We start from the raw sequence: 22,737 nt of genomic DNA, 5'->3' as shown, positions 1-22,737 counted from the left end.
AGTGCTTTTGCAATAGGATTCTCACATTAACCTGATGAGTAAAAAGGGATTTAAACATTGAGGATGGTGGCATGGGAGAGCGAGTCCAAATAAATGAGCTGGATAGTTTTAATATGTAAGGGAACAACACACAGAAATAAATTGCCCACTTGATTAACTTCTTTTTGTTTTTGAGATGGAGTGTCACTCTGTCACCCAGGCTGGAGTGGAGTGCAGTGGCACAATCTCTGCCTCTTGGGTTCTAAGAGATTCTCCTGCCTCAGCCTCCGGAGTAGCTGGGATTACAGGCACCCACCACCATCCCAGGCTAATTTTTTTATTTTTTTAGTAGAGATGGGGTTTCACCATTTTAGCCTCGAACTCCTGGCCTCAAGTAATCCGCCCACATTGGCCTCCCAAAGTGCTGGGATTACAGGTGTCAGCTGCCACGCCCAGCCTTGATTAATTTCTTTTAGGGGTCCTGTGATTAAACTAAATGTGAACTAGGGAATTGTTATCTTGCCGGAAGTGGTAATTAGGATTCCCAGGCATGTATGTGAGCATGTCTGTGAATGTCTGTTTAGTACAAAGGTCATTCAATAAGTGCATGTTGAATTAAATATTCTTTTTATTTGTTACCATACATTATTAATAAAATATTGTAAAATCATAATAGCTCTTTTGGCTTTTCTAAACCATTCAGGTATTCTCTATAGAATAGCTTACTCTATTTTCAAAATCTGTTCATTCCTAAGATATCTTAGAATATGTAATAAATCAAAAAGAAACATAGGCCAGGTCTGGTGGCTTATGCCTGTAATCCTGGCATTTTTGGAGACTGTGGTAGGCAAATCGCTTGAGCCCAGAAGCTTGAGACCAGCCTGGGCAATATGGCGAAATGACATCTCTACAGAAAAATACAAAAAGTAGCTGGGCCTAGTAGTAAATGCCTGTGGTCCCAGTTACTTGTGAGGCTGAGGTGCGAGGATCACTGGAGCCCAGAGAGGTTGAGGCTGCAGTAAACTGAGATTGTGCCGCTGCACTCCAGCCTGGGTGACAGAGTGAGACAAGAAAGAAAAGAAAGGAAGGAAGGAAGGGAGGGAGGGAGGGCAGGCAGGCAAGAGAGAGAAGGGAAGGAAGGAAGGAAAAGAAAGGAGGGAAGAAAAAGAAAGGAAGGAAGGAAAGAAAAAGAAAGAAAGAAAGGAAGAGGGAAGGAGGGAAGGCGAGAAGGAAGGAAAATGTAAATCTTAAAAAAAGAAAGAATAAGCAGGAGCCAGACAGTAGGGTAAAAACCAGACTAAATAAATATGACTTACATCCTGCTCTAAAATGTGGCTTACAAGGGTGAAAGTGCTCAAGACTGGACATAGTTACTCCAGTGAAGACATCTTTGCTTTGGTTGCTGTAGGAACCCAGCAGGAGCACCATGTAGTTTATTCACCAGTAGATGAACTCCTCAAACAGAACACTCACAACCCACTTAATGTGTGTTCTCATATCTGCAACCAAAACAGAGGGAACAAAAAGCTCTCCACTGATACGTTCAATGATAACATATAAGCACTTCCTTCTTACGGCAACGCTGAGGTTGTGTAAGGTGGTGACCATCATAAGCTATGAGGAATTCAGTGGCCCAAAAACTGAACCCAAAGACAGAAGCACTACTAAAAATCTGGCAGTGACTTTCATTACAATGAAACTGCAGCCAATATTGTTGCCAGCATTTGATGTGTATTAATCTCACTTTATTATTGCAAACCTATAAGCCAAGTATCTGTAAAATGGGAGTATCACACCTCACAGGTGGCTGTGGCTGGTGGGACCTGGTGTGCTGGAAGAACTACAGTGTTCATTCCAACAGTATTGGAATAACAGAACAAGTCATGGAATCAGAAAGGAACCATGTATTGACCTTAATAATTAATGACTTACTATTATGCTTACTCTTCCCCGTAACCTGTCAGTGCCTTTGTGAAACTGGAATAATTGTTCTCAAAAAGTGAGGGAACTGAAGCTATGCGAGGCGACCACAGAGATCAAGTGGTAGAAGACCAGATACTTTAACCCAGTTAAATCTAGTGTTCTCTCTGCTGTGTCTCAGCAAAGTCCAACAGATTGTCTCATCTTGCAGCACCCTAAGAGCTGAAACGGCAGGAGACCTGGCTCTGGAGATCAGAAAGGGTCTAGCAAATTTTTTTAACCCAGTATAATTTGATGTCTGCCCGGAACACCACTGTCTGACTTTTAGATGTCATGTCTAAGTTTGCTTGTTTGCTTATTTTTATCATCTTTGCGAGATTTGTGCAGTTGATCAGGCACTTCTTAAAACCCCTTCCTCCTCTGGCTTCTGTGTCGCATGTCCTAATTCTATCCCACTGACCACTGGGTTTTATACCGTAAGGTTAGCCTGGATGATAGCTAACATTTATGGAGTGCTTCTTATGTGGCAGGCACTGTCCCAATCCCTTTATCTGTATTAACATGTATTAATTTATTTAATCAACCAACAACCTATGAATCAGATAGCGTTATTGTACTGTTTGAAATAGATAAGAAAACTCAGCAACAAAAGAAAAATAAATTGGACTTCAGCAAAATTAAAAACATTTGTGCATCAAAGAATACTATCAAGATAGAGGAAAGAACCTACAGAATAGGAGAAAATATTTGCAAATATCTGATAAGAGATTAATAACCTGTATATGTAAAGAACTACAACTCAACAATAAAAATAAACAACTGAATTCAAAAATGGGCAAAGGGCCTAAATAGACATTTCTCCAAAAAAGATATACAAATGGCCCCATCTTTCTTGACATTATGGCAGCGTTTGACATGTTAATCATGGCCTCTTTATAACAACGTTATTCAGCCGCTAGGACACTGCTTCTTCTGTCACCAACTGCTCCTTTTCAGTCTCCTTTGCAAGTTTCTTTTTATCTCCTAACCTCTGAAATGTAGATTCCCCAAGGATGTCAGAATTCTGACTCAGTACTCCAACCTATGTTCATGACTTTGGTCTTACTATTATTTTGAGACAAAGTCTTGCTCTGTCGCTCAGACTAGAGTGGGGTGGCGTGATCTCAGCTCACTGCAATCTCCAACTCCTGAGTTCAAGCAATTCTCCTGCATCAGCCTCCCAAGTAGCTGGGATTACAGGCATGCACCACCACACTTGGCTAATTTTTGTATTTTTAGTAAAGATGGGGTTTCATCAGGGCCGGACACGGTGGCTCACACCTGTAATCCCAGCACCGTGGGAGGCCGAGGTGGGTGGATCACGACGTCAATAGATCGAGACCATCCTGGTCAATGTGGTGAAACCCGTCTCTATTAAAAATACAAAAAATTAGCTGAGCATGGTGGCGCATGCCTGTAATCCCAGCTACTCAGGAGGCTGAGGCAGTAGAATTGCCTGAACCCAGGAGGCAGAGGTTGCGATGAGCCGGGATCGCGCCATTGCACTCCACTCTGGGTAATAAGAGCGAGGCTCCATCTCAAAAAAAAAAAAAAAGAAAAGAAAAGAGATGGGGTTTCACCATGTTGGCCAGGCTGATCTCGAACTCCTGACATCAAATAATTCACCCACTTCAGCCTCCCAAAGTGCTGGGATTATAGGCATGAGCCACCGCACTCAGCCGGTCTTATTATTTAGAGCCAGGATCTCGCTCTGTCACCCAGGCTGGAATGCAGGGGCAAGATCATAGCTCACTGCAGCCTCCAGCGTTTGACTTTAAGCAATCCTCCTGCGGCAAGCTATGTTCATGACTTTAAACACCATTCAACATGCAGACATTTACCATTCTGGATCTTTCTCTCAAACTTGGACTCTTATGCCAAACTACCTATTCAACATTTCCACCCGATGAGTAATAGCTATTTCATACTGAACCTATCTAAAACCAGCGGCCTGTCTCATCTCAGAAAGGACCTCTGTTCTTCCAGATGCTTAGACCAAACACCTCAGAATCATTTAGACTTCCCCATTCTCAGACTGCATTCATTACATCAGCAAACCCTGTTGGCCTTATCTTCATCATATATCCAGAATTCGACCCTCCTAACAACCTTCATCACCAACCATCCTCCCTCACATAGATCACTGCAATAGCCAACCTGTCTCCTTTCTCCCCATCCCTGTCAGACTTCCATGAAAAAGAATGCCTTTTTTTTTTTTTTTTTTTTTAAGGCAGAATTTCCCTCTTGTTGCCCAGGCTGGAGTGCCATGGCACCATCTCAGCTCACCACAACCTCTGTCTCCCAGGTTCAAGTGATTCTCCTGCCTCAGACTCCCGAGTAGCTGGGATTACAGGCATGTGCCACCACACTCAGCTACTTTTCTATTTTTAGTAGAGACAGGATTTCTCCATGTTGGTCAGGCTGGTCTCCAACTCCCGACCTCAGGTTATCCGTGCGCCTTGGCCTCCCAAAGTGCTGCGATTACAGGCATGAGCCGTCGAGCTTGGCCAAAAGAATGCTTTTTAAACTTAATAATGTCTTTAAATCTAAGTCAAATCATGTCAACTCCACTGCTTACAACCCTTCAATGGCTTCCTATCTCATTCAGAGTAAAACCATATTCCATTCATTACAAGGTGCTCCTTGACCTTGCTAGCCTCGTTCTCACTGGGCTTCAGCCACTACCTCTCACTATTTTTGGGAATCTCTTCTGTCTGTATTTGTGGGGCTGGTCCCTCACTCCCTTCATGCCTGACCACCTTATATAAGAAAGTATTCCCCATTCCCTCATAGCCCTATATTTAGCTTTATCTTCTGTACAGCATTTACGATCACCTGTGTCTCAATATATATTTATTGTCTAACTTTCCCCTCCAGTATTCAATGATGGCAGAAATTTTGTTCCCTGCTCTGTCCTCAGCACTAAACAGTGTTTCTGGCATGCAGCAAACTCTGAGTGGTCATTATGGCTTTGGTTAATTTTTATTTAATTTTTTTGAGATAGGGTCTCACGCTGCTGCTCAGACTGGAGTGCAGTGGCATGATCATGGCTCACTGCAGTCTTGACCTGCTGGGCTCAGGTGATCTTCCCATCTCAGTCTCCCAGGTACCTGGGGCTTACAGGCATGTGCCATCACACCTAATTTTTTGTGTGTGTTTTTTGTAGAGACAGGGTTTTGCCATGTTGTCAAGGCTAGTCTTGAATTTTTGGGCTCAAGTGATTTGCCTGCCTTGGCCTACCAAAGTGCTGGGATTACAGGTGTGAGCCACCATGCCAGGCTGGTTTTGGTTAATCTTGAAAAGGCAGAGTGTGTATATGTGTGTGCACAAATTCTAGGGCCTTTAATGAATGTAGACTTTGTGGTAGAAATCCTTCAAAACATGAGGCCCATGGTGAGTATCAGGGGTTCTTGGTTGTTAAAGTGCTGAGAACCTCTGGGTTAGAGTATTCCAGGTTTTGATGTTCTACTAAAATTCAAACTCAATAAAACATCATTAAGAAAAAATTTAGAATATTGTTACTGGATGTAGTCATACAGGAGAATCGCTTGAACCTGGGAGGAGGAGGTTTCAGTGAGCCAACATAAAGCCACTGCACTCCAGCCTGGGCGACAGAGTGAGACTCTGTAAGAAAAGGTGGCAGGGGAAGGAGACCCCAGTTTAGAAAAAAAAAAAAAAAATGTAGCTAGTCCCAGCACAGAACTTAATACTGCTGAGGTCAAAGTATACCCTTGTATTTTCAAGTAGTGTTGAGACGTGTAGAAACCTAAGTCTTTTTCTAGCCTAACATTTCTCTGTATTAGGACTAAGCTATTCCTGCCAGAACTGAACACTACATAGTGCTACCCCAATTCCTCTAGGCCCCAGGTTAGGCCTGTGAGGTGATAGCTTGAATATACACAGAATGGAAAGCTTTCTTCTTATGTGTGAATATAAGACCCAAATAAGAATGAAACATTATCAACATATTGAAAACGATTTTCTTTTTTGAGATAGGGTCTCACTATAGTCACCTAGGCTGGAGTGCAGTGGCACAATCATGACTCACTAAAGACTCAACCTCCTGGGCTGAAGCAATCCTTCCAATCCTTCCACCTCAGCCTCCCAAGTAGCTGAGACTACAGGTGTGTGTCACCATGCCATGATAGTTCTTTATTTTTCACAGAGAGGGGGTTTCACAGTGTTGCCCAGGCTGGTCTCGAACTCCTGTGCTCAAGTGATCATCCCATCTTGGCTTCCCTAAGTGCTGAAATTAAAGGCATGAGCCACTGCCCCTGGTCTATATCAAGTCTTTAAATTGCATATTTCCCTCCCAAGTATTTCAAATTCATTTTGGGGAAAAACTGGCTAAAAACCACCCTTATGTCACTGTTTAGAAATAATCATTAAGTTTTTCAGATCTTGTAAAATATTTACATATGTATTTTGTTTTGTAATCTTGTCATTGGCTATCATGATCCATATATCATAGCGTGGTCTTCTAAGTTCAAGCAAGATAAACGGCTTCATGGCTCATAGCCAGGCATGGGTGCTAAAGAACAGAGACAAAGCATTATTGATCAAGGAGCCACAGAGGACTCCATTACAGCCAACACTGGCTTCACAGATGGTTCTAGACATGAAATAAGAAATAGATTATTTTGTTTCAGAAATGAAGATAAACCAGAAACTTGTATACCCACAAAGAAAACTTTGTAATTAGACATCCCTTCATAATGAAAGATTATGCTACCTAAGGAGAAGGGAATAACATGTAATCACAGGGAGCTATTGTTCCCTCATAATGTGTACATGTTACCTTTCAAGTATTGTGCTGGACTGCTTGAAAATACAAGGGTGTACTTTCACTTCTGCAGTATTACGTTCTGTGCTGGAATTAGCTACATTTTTTTTTTTTTTTAAAGTAAGGTCTCCTTCCCCTGCCACCTTTGCTTAGAGTCTCACTCTGTTACCCAGGCTGGAGTGCAATGGCTTGATCTCAGCTCTCTGCAACCTCCTTCTCCCAGGTTCAAGCGATTCTCCTGTCTCAAGTCTCCCAAGTAGCTGGGATTACAGGCATGTGCAACCGCGCCTGGCTAATTTTTGTATTTTTGTAGAGATGGAGTTTCACCACGTTGGCCAGGCTAATCTTGAACTCCCGACCTCAAGTGATCTGCCTGCTTTGGCCTCCCAAGTCCCTCTTATTCGTTCTGTCCAATCTCTAACAGTTGAATATTCTCAGGTTATTTACTGTGTCTAAAAATAAGCTCTTTCTTGTATCTCTCTTGAACAGGACAAACGTGGCTTTCCATAGTAGAGGAGCATCTTTTTATTAGTATTAAGAAATAGAGGAACAGTTTTAAAAATGGAAGAGGCTTTCAGAGGTCTAGTCCCATTTACAAATCATAATTAATGTTGTTTGTTGTTTTTACAGAAGAAACTGTGGCCCAATATGGCTAAGTGATTTGCCTGAGTTTTCGAGAAATAGTTTTTAATCCAGAATTCAAGTCTAACGACTTCCAAATTCAAGGGCTCTTTGCCTGGCATGGTGGCTTGCACCTGTAATCCTGGCTGTTCATGAGGCTGAGGCAGGAGGATCACTTGAGCCTAAGAGTTTGAGACCATCCTGGGCAACATAGGCCCTGTCTCTTTTTAGAAAAAATTAAAAAACTTAAATTAAAAATATTCAAGTCTTCTGTACTGTCTCCTAGAGGTTAGATGTAAAATGAAATGTATGCATAGGCAGTTTATTATAATGATGAAGAGCAGATGTTGGTATCTCTTAGGATCTAGTTATCTGATTAGGATACTGGTTCTGCCACTTTGTGTATGACTGAGTGAGAAAACTACTGAACCTGTTTTCTTATCTTTAAATAGTATCTCCTAAGAATATACTTCTAGGAACTTACGTGGATACCATGAATATTTTCTCATAAAGACACATTTGGAGATCTTCCACATAAAAGGGGCTATTTTTAATGACCAGATTCTGAAAACGTTCATTAACTTTTACGGATGTACATTTGGGGAAAATTACTATTTGCCAACTTTATTTTCAATGGCTATAGCACATCTGCTAAAAGATCTTCAAAAGCAAATTGTGAAGACAGGGAATGACTACCATATGGGATATTTCCTACCCAATGACTTCAGAATCCAGTAGTTACACATATTCTATCTTATCTCATACTTTTAATTAGAAAATTCCAGACAAGGGTCAAGTTTCGAATAGCCTTTATGGATATTTATCCCTTGCCTTAAATCTTTTCTGAAAAGAAATGGCTTATTATTTAAAAGTCCAGTTCAAGGGAGGCCACTTTCTCTTCAGCATTTAGCATACAGATCCATTTTGGAGTTCCCATGGTTGTTCCTAAGAGTATAGATAAGCCTAGAAATGTTCAAATCAATAACTCATTAATTCAACCAACTCATCAAAGTATGCTTCATCAGATGTTAATGATCTTCTAGGTGTCGGTGTCTCCTCTGTCAAGGAGGTTATATAAGTCAATAAATAGAACATGCCTAGAATGTATTCAGTGGCTAACAATCACTGGGAATGGCAAAAATGAAACTTAAAATTTATCCTACTGTTTTCACTGTGATAAATTATATGAGGCACTTAAATGAACAAACAAAACTTGGACTAATGAATCAAAGGCTTTCCCAGACAACTTTCCACTTACCTCTCACTATAGACAACTGCCATCTTTTGCTATATTAGCAAATTCTGAAAAATACTATAATGGAAGAAAAACAGAGATGAAAGCAAAGGAAAAGGATTATTACCTTTTGGTACTAATCCATGTTGCAAACAGAATAAAAAAAGTTACACACACAAAAAGATATAAGGAAGTACAGATTTTATTAGAGACTTCTTAGGCTTAAAAGGAACAACAATAATACACATATGTCTAAATCTATATTTGGGTTCTTGTAAAATCCTTTAAAATAGTTGACAAAAATTCCATATGATCAAATGCAGAAAATAAAGTACTGTCTTAAAGAAGAAAAACATTATAGATACTTGCACACACTCATGTTTATAGCAGCATTATTCACAATAGCCAAGAGATGGAGGCAACCCAAATGCCCACCAACAGATGAATAGATAAAAATATGTGGTAAATACATACAATGGAACACTATTCAGCCTTAAAATGGAAGGAAATCCTAGCACATTCTACAATATGGGTGAACCTTGAGGACATTATGTTAACTGAAATATGTCAGCTACAAAAAGAAAAATACTGCATGATTCCATTTACATGAGGTATCTAAAGTAGTGAAATTCACAGAAACAATTAGAATGATGGTTGCCAGGGCTGTGGGGAAGGGGAAAATATGAGTTGATTAATGGGTATAGAATCTCAGAATTGCAAGATGAAAAAGTTCTGGAGATCTGTTTCACAATGTAACTGTTTTTAATCTCACTGAACTAGACCCATAAAAATGGTTAAGATGGCAAAATCTGTATGTGCTTTTAAAAATCACAATTTAAAAGATGCAAAAAAAGAGAGTACTTTGGCTATCCCCCAAAAGGCTCTAATCTCAAGTCTTCAGGTAGGGTAGGAAATGTACTACCCTAATATATAAAACGCAATTGATCAAAAAGTAAAAATGAAAATACCTCTGAAAGAATATTCTCAAATGATATTTGTTTTTTAAAAAAATCACAGTTTAACACTCAAGTGTCTGGATTGAATGTAGAGTTCAAAAACTTACTATGTAAACAAGCCATGACTTTTTAACTCTTCACGAATTCTTATTTTCAGTGTTTACAATGGATAATGTTAAAAAAAAAAAAAAAGGTGGAAAGGCTCCCAAAATACTGAGAACATATATCTAAATCAAGGATGGGTTCACTCATTTCAAGCTATGTAAGGAAGTCTATGGGATGGAGCATGTCTGTGATGGATCTAGCACAGAACTAACTCCACGGCTGAGTTCTTCAGAGTGAGCGTCTGTAGGCTCACAGTCCTATTTTAAGAACAACCTATTGACTCAATTTGCTGGTGTTATAAGCTTGGTGAAACAGTACAATTTTGAGTTCCTTTCACTTGGAGTTTCTGATTAGTCTGCGGTTATTTCAAACATGGTCTAAACCTACTGCAGAACATAGTATTATTAAAAGTATACATTTTCACTGTGCATCATAACTTTTGGATTTGGGGTCCTTTCATACTTTTTCAGAAATACTGTCTCCTAAATTGAACAGAAAAACATGTATGTGACTATAGTGATGCAACGGTTCTGATATGAGACCATGTGATGGATCAACTAGGTCAGAATATTTTTAAAATCCAGAGTGGCAAGGAATTAAAACAGAGAAACTTACTAAAAATCTTTTATAAAATACTGATGTAAAATGTGAGGTATTAACCCATTTCTACTGTTATCATTCTAGCTTGTTTTCATTCACCATAGCAGAACTTCTAAAAGTGAGCTCTAAAATGTGGCAAATTCAATAACAAATTAAGGAAAAAGTCATTAGTCTCCAGAAAAAAGAATTTAAAATCATTTGGCATTGAAGCCAGATGGCAAAGACCAAATGCCCTTCAGAAATTATGAACACTTATTCACTTACATGAGACTGATATAACAGTGTCAAGAAGAAAAGCACTGAAGAAAGCAGCAACCATTAAATCTGAAGGAGAGTTTAATTTGGAGGGAGAAGTTGATTTTGGGTTTTTTTTTAGGGCTAAATTGCTTCAGCTACAAATATAGAACTGATCAAAAACAAGAATAAATTAATAACCGTATGGAATTTCTATTGTGACAAATTACTATAATGCCAAAGGCGGGGAAGACTTTGTCACCAAATGTCAACCCTCTAATTTTAGAAGGATTAACCATCCAATTCTTGCAAAAGCATAGGCACACATACAAAAAACTGTGAATCTTAGTGAATACAGGATGTCTGGTAAGCCTCAGGTTATCTTCAGTCTTCATACTCTTGATGTTCCAGGAATGATGCGCGAGTTTAGGTTGGTTCTAGGATAGGCCCAGGGGCCTGGTTTAATCTGGGATCCCTGGGACCATACCTAGAACAAACCCAAACAAAACCAAACTCCTTGGGAGTGCTTTCAGTTCAAGTCGACTTCTGGGCTTTTCACCTATACGGACCTCCAGGACTGTACCGGGACCATACGCCAACCTTTAGGGATGGGAGTGACATTTCTGGAGCCTTCTGTACGTTGTCAGCTGCTAGTACGTGCCTGAGTAAGCATTATTTAAGCCATAATATAAACAGAAGGTAACAGATTGGTGCAATAAAAGTGCAGAAAAATACTTTGATTTAGAAATGAAGTGAATTTCCTTGAGAATTTACTTAAGGAGGGGGAAAAAGGATATGCTTTGTTTAGGATATTATAAAAGTAAACTTATAAAAGACATGCTTTAGTTTTAAAAAAATTCTTCAATAATATTCATTTGTAGGTAGTTAACCTTTAGGAAATGATATAAAACTAAAAAACATAGAGCCTAAAATAGTAAAAGTATCCCTTACCTTAAGAAAATCTTACAATATAAATAGGAGAGGAAATACATATATCCATAACCATATCTCACAGAATATACTCATTTTAAAGGATAATGTAGTCAAAAGAATATGCAGCTTAAATACTGTACTACTACAATAATACATTGCTAAATGAAGTTCAATACATACAGATAAAACTAATTTCACTGCTGACAAGCTAAAATATATTAAAATATATAATATTAAAAAATACTATATGCAGTTTAATTTATCCCACATTTTATTTTCATTTATTTATTTTTGAGACAGGGTCTTGATCTGTTGCCCAGATCAAGACTAGAGGGCAGTGGTGCAATCATGGCTCATTGCAGCTGTGGCCTCCTGGGCTCAAGTGATCCTCCTGCCTCAGCCTCCTGAGCAGCTGGGACTACAGGCATGTGCCACCATATCCAGCTAATTTTTAATTTTTTTGTAGAGACTAAGTCTTGCTGTTTTTCTGCCTAAGCTGGTCTTGAACTCCTGGCCTCAAGAGATCCTCCTGCCTTAGCCTCCCAAAGTGCTAGGATTATAGGTGTGAGCCACTATGTCCCAGCTTATCACACATTTTAGACTATCTATAAAATCAATTCCTCCTCATTCATGCTAACCTTTTACATGTGTGAATCCTTGAATCAATTCATCCTCTTTTTGGTTTATAGCAATTACCCTGAATAGAATCACTTTCCTTTCAAAACTACACTCAGACGTTTTCTTCTTTTGTCACTAACCTGGCTTTGGCATCATGACTATCTCTTCTATAATGGCAGTCTCAACTTAAGAAACTGATTTGGACCACCCATCTTTTATGATTATTACACCAAAGCTCCCTTCCATTAGCATGGATAACTGAACACTGACTACGAAGCATGGTCATAAAATAAACAGACTGACTTGCCAATTACTTTGTAATAAAAGCATGAGTCAATATACAGTTACTAAAACACAATCACGATGTTGCTAAAAATAAGTTGTTTGATGCTAGGATATTCTATTTCTACACAGATTTGACTTTTACTTACAAATATTATAACATGCAAATTTTGTTTATTTTTCATTCAAGAAAGAAAAATAATCCTGTTTATGTGATATTAAATTACAGTTTAAATATACCAAGTACAGAATGACAATAGGAATTTAGTCATTCAAATATCTGCCAATATCATTAGATCTAACACTGATAACCTTTGGTAAGCTTTTAATGTACATTTACTATAGCTGAATAAAAATAAAGATCCTGTTTTTAAAAGTAGCATAATCAAAAACTAAATTCTTTGTGGTATAATTGTCTATAGTCTATAAATCTTATTACCTCTCAGGTCTCTGACATTAATAATGAATGTTTTCTTATTTTCCAGGGCTTAATCTATTTCATGTCTTGAAAATGAAGATACATTTCTCTCTTAAAAAAAAAAGTCAAAGAAATTCTTAATGGCATGTAGTCTCCAATTCAAATAGAAAATACTATCAAAAAATGCTAACTTGAGCGGATCAGTTTTGTTTTGTTTTGTTGTGTTTTGTTTGAAATGGAGTGTCGCTCTGTCACCAGGCTGGAGTGCAGTGGTGCAGTCTCAGGTCACTACAACCTCTGCCTCCCAGGTTCAAGCGATTTTCCTGCCTCAGCTTCCTGAGTAGCTGGGATTATAGGAGTGTGCCACCATGCCTGGCTAATTTTTTATATTTTTAGTAGAGACAGCGTTTCGCCATGTTGGCCAGGATGGTCTCAATCTCCTGACCTCGTGACCTGCCTCCCTCAGCCTTCCAAAATGCTGGGATTATAGGTGTGAGCCACAGCACCCAGCCTGAGTGGACCAGTTTTAATTAGAGCCAAATAATTACAGTATAGAACTAATTTTCGAGAAAGTAAAGTATGTAAACAAAATGGTTTCTTTTGTACAATAACAACTTTTCTATTTTGAGAGAAGGTATCTAATTCAGTAACTTCACTTATTTTAACGATAGCAATGAAACAGGGAGTAAAGTAATAAATGTCACAAAATCCATGCATTTAAGCATAATCCACTTCTTCAAGTCTTCACTTTGAGTTTATTTACTCTTACTTTATATGTAAGTCTAATGAACGTAGTCATCGGGTCTCCAAAATGAAAGCAGATCAGAAAGCACATTATGAAGGAGGAGAAGGGCTACTACTACAGGCACACTTAAGCAAGCAGTAATAGAAATGGAAGAATCAGAACGACTATTAAAAAACAAAGACATGAAAACTAAAATGAGTACATCACAATGGGGCCATTTAGTACAGGGACAAACAGCTCTCAATGTCTGATTAGTCTATGAGAAATTAATAAGTAACGTTAATGCTGATCATTTTGATACCAAACAAATTAAAATACATTCATATATTATTTAAGAAGACAGTAATGCATATCAATTTTACAAAGATTTTCTTCAGAGATTATTCCAAATGATTTTAGTGCTGAAAGAGGTTCCAACTCTGCAGGAAACTGGGATATCTAGAGTGACTCCCTCCCCAAATATTCAAGTTAGCCAGTTCTTATAGCCATCTGTAGTCTCATATCAATAATTCTAAAACATACGTCTTGATGAACAGAGTTGAAGTTATATTTGCAGTACCATAAGTTTTAAATCTGTGTACTGTACTAAGAACAATGAATGAGAACAATATATTTCGCATTTTCCTGAAATATACACAATTATTTATTCAAAAATGATAGCCTAATTTTTCTTATAGTTGAATTCATTAATGAAGTCCTAGAAACATCATTATTGAAAACTGAATTAGAACTTCAAATCTATGGCAATCACATATAAGTATTTGTTTTAGCAAGTTTTTAATAAGAAACTAAGCAGCAAACACAAGAATGCTAAACAGCCAAATGGGTATCACAAACTCCATGCACTTTACTGACAGAACAGCCCCTTAGCTCTCTTTCAGTCTACTTACTCTTATCTTAGACACAATTCTAGCAAGCTTGGCAATCTGGTTTCTCAGTCCACAGCAGATTAGAAGCAGCAAATTAGGGGCCTATTGCAGGAGGCAGGCACACAAGACAGCGGCAAAAGTGACAGCTGATTATAAGGGAAGATAGAGAAACTGTGAAAAACAGGCATAACTCAAAAAAGCACAGCAATGTGAGGTCATATTGCAAAGGGGTATCTGACATATATCTCAGTAGCCCCTGAGGGTGAGTTTCTATTTATCACCCCATGATAGAAACTGATATTCCTAAAGATGACAGAAAAAGTTAAATCATATTCTACATACTCTAGACAATGTAGAGATGTACTACATTTAGTTATTAAATCATTAAAATGGATTTGTTTTAGTTAGCTGAAAAGTTAACTTAGGCAAATTAATCACCTGTCTATGATAAATGACAGATAAATGAATTGTTACTGGACTTTAAAAAATATTTTCTCTTCTAAAATATTTGTAGCTTTATTTTCTAATTAAGTGTGAACTGCATAGCCATTTTCTTGTGAGTAGAATTGGAAAAAATAAATCAATCTTTATGCTTTGTCTGGTTGTCATTCCTAGCATAATATCTACTTTAGTTCAAACAATAATTTAGCTGACCTATAACATACCCTTATATAGTATTTAGTTCGTTTCTTTGGTTTGGGTATAGAAACAATATGCTATGATTAAACCAAATCAGTTGAACTTTTACTCCCATGTGGTTTCTCATAATTTGTCAAAAATATTTCATATTTTATATTACTGATGGGAAGTGAAGTCACTGGAGTGAAATGACCTGTAGGGTCCCCTTCTGGGGTTCACACTCCGATGACTTACAATTTTGTGGAATGTATCAGAACTTAATTTTTTTTATGCTTTAACACTAAAAGCTTTATATCTTTTCTTATGTAAATCAGAATATTACTTTTTTTCTTTTTAAGAAAATTGTTTTTTGTTTTTTGGTTTTTTTTTTTGAGATGGAGTTTCGCTCTTGTTACCCGGGCTGGAGTGCAATAGCGCAATCTCGGCTCACTGCAACCTCCGCCTCCTGGGTTCAGGCAATTCTCCTGCCTCAGCCTCCTGAGTAGCTGGGATTACAGGCATGCACCACCATGCCCAGCTAATTTTTTTTTTTTTTTTGTATTTTTAGTAGAGATGGGGTTTCATCATGTTGACCAGGATGGTCTCGATCTCTTGAACTCATGATCCACCCGCCTCGGCCTCCCAAAGTGCTGGGATTACAGGTGTTAGCCACCGCGCCTAGCCTGAAAATTGAGTTTTAAATGGACTTTCCTACCTGTAGGTAGACAAAGAGTAAAAATCCTGTCTTCAAGACTGACCTAAACAGACTCTCACATGCATTCTTCCATTAAGTACTAGGTTTGTCCAAGTAAAACAAACTACAGAAATGTCTGTATTAAAAGTTGTTGGGATGCTACTCCTAACAAGAATCATACTGTTAAAATCATTGTAAAATGTGGAGAGCACAATTGTAGTTTTCCCTGAATGTTCCCTCCCGCTCCCCCACCAGAGGGCTTCTTCTGTATAGAGGGTGGTAGCTTTTTTAAAATTATTTTTATTTATTTATTTTTTTTGAGACAGTCTCGCTCTGTTGCCCAGGATGGAGTACAGTGGCACAATCTCGGCTCACTACAACCTCTGCCTCCTAGGCCTAGGTTCAAGCGATTCTCCTGCCTCAACCTCCCAAGTAGCTGGGATTATAGGTGCCTGCCACCACGCTCGGCTAATGTTTTATATTTTTAGTAGAGATGGGGTTTCATCATGTTGCCCAGGCTAGTTTCGAACTCCCGAGCTCAGGCAATCTGCCCGCCTCGGCCTCCCAAAGTGCTGGGATTACAGATATGAGCCACTGCACCCGGCCAGGGTGGCAGCTTTGAAATCTAGTCAAAAGCCTGCTAAGGGAAGTCAAATATTCTTTTTTTTTTTTTTTTTTGAGATGGAGTTTCACTCTTGTTGCCCAGGCTGGAGTGTAATGGCACAATCTTGGATCACCACAACCTCCGCTTCCCAGGTTCAAGCCATTCTCCTGCCTCAGCCTCCCGAGTAGCTGAGATTACAGGCATGCACCACCATGCTTGGCTAATTTTATATTTTTAGTAGGGACGGGGTTTCTCCATGTTAGTCAGGCTGGTCTCCAACTCCTGACCTCAGGTGTTCTGCCCACTTTGGCCTCCCAAAGTGTTGGGATTACAGGTGTGAGCTACCACGCCTGGCTGTAAAATATTCTTAGAAAAATAACAGATAAGAATACCTACTTATATTACATTGGCCTGTTTTTCAGTATTTCCTATGGTATTCGTAGCAAGAAGAGCAAAGTCCTAGAGAGAGGTTCCTAGAATTTACTGGGCATAAACATTACCTATAGCTCATTCCAAAATGACCAACTAAGAATCTCTGGGAGTATAGTTTAAAATTTGCATTTAAAGAATAAGACTTATTTATTGTGATATATAATACAACCCACTAATATAACTGAGAAACACTGACTTCAAATATTATAAGAGAAAATTAGTCAGGGAATTTCTGCAGAGAAGATAATACTTTATCTTCAAAATATTTTAAATACTTTAAAAGATGAAAACTACACGAAAGAACAAATATTCAAATAAAGCTACAAAATCTTTATGCCATAATTTCAACAAGTAGAGTTTTAACTGGATTATGTAACAAGTAGTGAATGAAACAGATCAGAAAGAAAGACTGAAAATTCTTGATTAAAATTCTTTAGTCTTTCTAAATTAAAAAGTATCACCTTAGAGAGCACTGAATAAAACTGATAAAATATTATGAAGATATTTCCCCTAAATTGGTATAATAAAAATAACATACAATAAAAGAATTAAAAATTATTAAACTCTAATTCTTCCTGTGTAAGGTTATAGGTTAGGAGAGAGATTACCAAGTTTTTCCATAATTGCTTCTTCTAAGTCCAAATAAAAATAAAGTCGGCAAACTAAATAAGCAATTTAAATAAGAAAGTAAACCCTAAGTATTATTGAAGAATATAACAATTATAACACGTAAAGATTTTTAAAACTGAAATTTAGCTATTTCTAAGTGGAAAAGCAAGGCCCAACCTAAGGTATTGCTCCTAAAAGGTTAATTATAGGTAAGTTCCAGGATTTTGGCAAAAGGCAAAATCACTTATAGTACAATAATCTCTACTATTTATATAAAGTAGAACCAAGGTTTTTTCTCAGGTTAAAAAGTAAATTTCCTTGGATTACTGAAATAAAAAAATCCTCTTCGGTATAAGTAAATTTACTTAGTAAAAGTGGTAAGTTACAGGAATTTAAATGTGTTTCTTTACAATCTAGACTCATCATGCAATTTCCTTTCTAGGACAGCAACATAAATTGAGTTATTCCTACATTTCCCCCAAATAATGCCTATAAAACTATGTTATTGCATAGGAGCTACAGGTTTTGAAACTGTATATGCTGAAAATAATTACTCTTTGAAAATGCAATCACAACACAAAACAGATTGGCCAATTTGAAAAGCAGTCTCTGTTAAGAGGTAGTTTGTAAATGAAGTACTAAGGAGACAAGGATGTTTTCCAGGAGGCTGATGGGATGGTTCCTGAATCTCATTAAGGTGGACAGGGGTAGAAAACAGCAGCATTGTGACCTGTTTGTGTAAATGGCACCCAATTATCCAAGGTAAAGTAATACAAGGAACTTTTTTCTGCTTGCTAAATTGGGGATGGGAGCTTGGACTACGGGAATTCCACTTTGACATCATCAGTTTCAATCATAAAAAGAAAGGTGAAAGTGTACTTCTAAAAATGGTACAATGTTTTTCTTTTAAAGATCACTAGGACATCTTAAAATTCACTACTAAATACATGAATAAGGAAACATAAGCAATGTCATATAGCCCATGCACCTCTGAAACTACTTTTAGTACCAAACCCCAGCACACATCAATTGTATGAATTTTCTTTTTTATTCAGAACCCGGATCTTTGTTTTAAGACTGGTATAAACAAAAATAAAATACAAAGAACTTGTTATTAACATAATAGCTGCAGTTATTAACTGCAAGAATACAGTAAAAAGGAGTCATACTAAATGTTAATGTTCTTGCAACAGAATTTTCCCAATCACCTTATGGTAGCAAATTCTGGCAAGAAATAATTCATTTCTTATTAAAAATACTTAAAGAATTTCCAAGATTGATCAGTTGTGCCACAAATAAAACAGCAGTTTATTCAAAAGAGCCCTTACCTTTCTCTTATTTTCCTAAAAGATCTGCCATTTATAGGTAACTACTAATTTCAGATCAGTTATTCAAATCAGGGTACTTCCTGTAAATCCACATCTTAGCTTTATATACAGTATACACTTATATTCCCTTTCCAGTCTTGACGCTAAACACTTTTGTAAAAGGAACAATCTAAAATCACTTCATGTAAATCTTGGTTCTTACTTTTCTTCTGTCTCATTTTTATTTTCTTCTATTATTTGTTCTTCCTCCTCATCGCCAAAAGTCTGTTCCTGCATGGTGGTAAAGGAGAGAGATCTAGCAGCCACTTCTGCAGCAAGGCCGGCAGTGAAGGTAAAATCTGTGGACAGTTGTAGCCATGCCAGCCTCTGTTTAATGGAGGGCTGTAATGAGTCCTTGGGAGTTAGAGGGGCAGCAGCCAGACCACTTCCATCTGCTTGAGGTTCATCTTCGCTCTCACATTGGTAACACATTATTTCTTCTGCTCCTTGGGGGAAGACTTCATTTGCAGAATTATCTTTATTTTTACCTTCTAAAGGGTTTTCACATAAATATTCAGTCCTACTTATTTCATTGTCTGCTGTGGTGGATTTACTATTTTCTTCTTCAGTATCATTTTTACTGACTTTTCCCATATCTGAATTCATTGATGGTTCTGAATTACTTATGGGTTCCACTGGGTCTACAGGAGACAAGGATTTCAACATGGCTTCAAATAAAAAAAAAAAAAGAAAAAAAAATAACTAAGGACCTAGCAATGATTTAAACTTTTAATTCAAACTCTCAGCTTTTTTCTTAAAAAGAACAATAAACAAATAAAAGCTAAATAAAACTTTCTAGTAAAATCAATAAAAATTTATAAATCCAGGACACTTGAGAAAATGCCTAAGAAATGAACTGAGATAGGGATTTGATAAAGGTTTTTAAGACACCTCATATATTACCTTATTTAAAATATTAAAGCAGTGGTTCTCAAAGTATGGTCCCTGAATGAACATTATCAGTTATCACTTAGAAATTTGTTAAAAATGCAAATTCTTGGGCCTGATCCCAACCTCCTGAATTGGAAACTCTGGGAGTAGGGACCAGCTATGTTTTACAAGTCCTCATCTTGATTCTGATACACACTAAAGTGAGAACTATTGTATTAAGGAATGAGCAGCATGGTTTTCACTGATAATATGTCGGATAAAAGGCCGAAAGCAATCTAGATAATAATGTCTTCAACATGTATACATATATATTTACAAGTTAAAACAGCATGGGAAAAATGCAACATACAATTTAACTTACTTGCCAACCACCTAACAAGACCCTAATGAAAGTAAAGCCTTAACTTGTACACATTTTGTAGTACTACAGAAAAATACAAATGAAATAAAGTCTGCATTCAAGATCAACTATTGTACAAAATATAATACATAAATATAATATATATTCATACGGTAGAAGTTGTCCTTGCAAGGAAAATGTAGTTTTATTTAGCCCCTCTTGATGTTAGTAGGCAGTGGGTTGCTTGCTAGGCAGTCGCTCATCCCAGCATGAGGGGTTAGTACAATACAATCTAGTATGAAGCATGACGGAAGGAAAAAAAGTGTTTCTTGAAGAGCTGGCGTGTATTTAAAAACATATTTTTGTAAAACGTGTCCACTTCCAAGAACCATCCCTAAGCTGCAGTAACTCCACTAGAGAAGCAGCAACAACAGAAAAAAAATGGCCACAGCAGGTTCCAGTGCAGACTTTCCCCCTCTAATTCCATTCGGGCTTTACCCCTGTAGGCAGAGATGAGAACAACTCTGGAAGATGTACTGAAATTTTTCATGGGAAAAGCATTCTATGGCATCAGCAGCTTTTTAATTATTTTCACAAACTAAAACAGCATTATTACCCTTTCCGGTGTAAACTATATCAAAAGCACATACCTGAAAAAGACACACATTTCTCTCATTGATAAATCTTTGCCCATAATGTCAATAGCATAATTTTAAAGCTATATGAAGAAAACAAACACTAAACAATAAAAAAGGATATAAGTTTATATACAATGCTATGTTCAGTCTATGTACATTCTTAGTTTATAAATCTGTTAACTCTTAAAGAATGCAACATATATTAGAAGCTAATTGATATTCATGATTATTACTAATGAAATGGGGGGGTATAATCTGTGTAATGAGAGGATTAATTGACAAGTGTGTTAGAATGCAAGCCTTGAGGCAGGTAGGAGGCTTTATGTTTTGTCTCTTGATCTATATGCTAGGGATACCGCAGTAAACAGTGCCTGACATATAGCAAGTATTCAGTAACTACTTGTTGAATGAATAATTTGCTGAATGAATGCTGTGGGATAATAAGGCCCCTATTCAAGAAGACTGTAATTTCATTACACATTACAGAGATAAAAAACAAAACAAAACAAAACCTTGAACATATAGAAAACAGCAGTGCCTAAAATGTATCTCTGATTAACTAGTGCCTAAAATTAATCTCTGACGTATGTAGGCCTAGTATATGAATGAACAGAATGCAGGAAATCAATCTGTTAATCATTTCCCTTCTCTGCTATATGCTTTGCTGCTCAAGACTTTTTTCATATTGCATCACAATGGCCCTCTAGTGTAAGGGTCTATAGTGGTAGGAGAGGTGGCAGAGCTGGAGCACTCAGAGAAGGATTCATGGAGGAGGATAGACTAGTAGACAATCTTGGTGGAGAAGGCAGAATTCTTGGTAAAGGGGTAAGCATGAATTTTTTTTTTTTTTTTTTTGAGACAGAGTCTTACTCTGTCACCCAAGCTGGAGTACAGTGGCATGATCTCGGCTCACTACAGCCTCCGCCTCCTGGGTTCAAGTGATTCTCCTGCCTCAGCCTCCTTAGTAGCTGGAATTACAGGTGCGCACCACCATGCCCAGCTAATTTTTGTATTTTTAATAGAGACAGGGTTTCGTCATGTTGGCCAGACTGGTCTCAAACTACTGACCTCAAGTGATTGACCTGCCTCAGCCTCCTAAAGTGTTGAGATTATAGGTGTGAGCTACTGCGCTTGGCCAGCATAAATTTTTTTCATGCATAAAAATCACAGTTTTGTGAACTGTAGTTTAATTGTATAAGCATAAGTAGAGGAATCTATTATAGTTAAAAATAGTAGAAAATATACTTGGATAGATGGATTCTTATGATGAAGAAACTTGAAAACAGGAAAAGGAGTTTAGATTTAATACAATAAGAAAGGGGGAACCACTACAGGTTTTAAGATAGAGAGCCAACATTTTTCTCCAATGTTGAAGAAAAATCTGGGAAGAGTTTGCAAGACAGCTTAGAAGAAAAAGGTACTGAAAATGAAAGTCAGCTAAGAGGCTATTTTAATGTATGAGCATAATCTAATGAGGACCTGGGCTATAAAGGGGGCCAGCAGGAAGAAAGAGGAATGATAAAACTAAGGTATCTGGAGAGGGGAGAATGTAGGGCTCCTGAGAGAAAAAAAAAAGAGAACTGGAGGAACTTTGCAGAAGTATAGGTAATCTATGTACTTCTAGTGAGGAAGGAAAAGGAAGGCGGTTGATTTTGAGGGTCCACACAGATAATCTAAAACGGAAAGTCACACTCTACCTACTCAGAAATCCACAGGCATTAATTAGCTAGGTTGATATTGTCAAGTATTAAGCTTCCCCTGATTCCTTCCCCTGTCTCCCATGAAGTTTGACTTAAGAAAAGAAGGGTGAGAAACAGAAAGGAATGTAAGGCGTTTGTATCACCAGCTATCCTACTTTGCTAAAATCAGGGCATGGGGAGTATGCCCACAGTCACCCCCATCCCCTCCCTTCCTGAAGTGCCCAAATAACGCTAATGATGTGGTTCACTGGTCCACCTTTTAATTCTTTTTTTTTTTCCTGAGACGAAGTCTCGCTCTGTTGCCCAGGCTAGAGTGCAGTGGTGTGATCTCAACTCACTGCAACATCCGCCTCCCGGGTTCAAGTGATTTTCCTGCCTCAGCCTCCCGTGTAGCTGGGACTACAGGTGCATGCCACCATGCTTGGCTAATTTTTGTATTTTTAGTGGAGACAATGTGGTGGAGATACCACCACATTGGCCAGGCTGGTGAACTACTGACCTCAAGTGA

At 37.8% G+C, this 22,737-nt stretch overlaps 1 protein-coding gene and 1 long non-coding RNA gene across 10 annotated transcripts in view; one reads left to right on the top strand and one right to left on the bottom strand.

Annotated features, from left to right (window-relative positions):
- The window catches only part of LOC128928596 (uncharacterized), a 57,537-nt gene that overhangs the window by 15,969 nt on the left and 18,831 nt on the right, over positions 1-22,737 (top strand). The window lies entirely within an intron of this gene.
- Positions 18,323-22,737, bottom strand: part of VEZT (vezatin, adherens junctions transmembrane protein) — a 79,818-nt gene continuing 75,403 nt past the window's right edge. For 5 of the 9 annotated variants that reach the window (XM_078337081.1, XM_078337082.1, XM_009004386.5 and 2 more), the window contains one exon: positions 18,323-19,328. In XM_078337081.1, the coding sequence (XP_078193207.1) occupies positions 18,820-19,328 (509 nt within the window). In that variant the 3' untranslated portion in view covers positions 18,323-18,819. Of the gene's footprint in view, positions 20,392-22,737 lie in introns of all 9 variants that reach the window. The other 4 variants (XM_078337083.1, XM_078337084.1, XM_035257329.3 and 1 more) reach the window with 1 other exon arrangement.

This window comes from Callithrix jacchus, chromosome 9, assembly GCF_049354715.1.
Source record: "Callithrix jacchus isolate 240 chromosome 9, calJac240_pri, whole genome shotgun sequence".
In the NCBI taxonomy this organism is placed as follows: Eukaryota; Metazoa; Chordata; class Mammalia; order Primates; family Cebidae; genus Callithrix; species Callithrix jacchus.
This window is presented reverse-complemented; position numbering and strand designations above follow the sequence as displayed.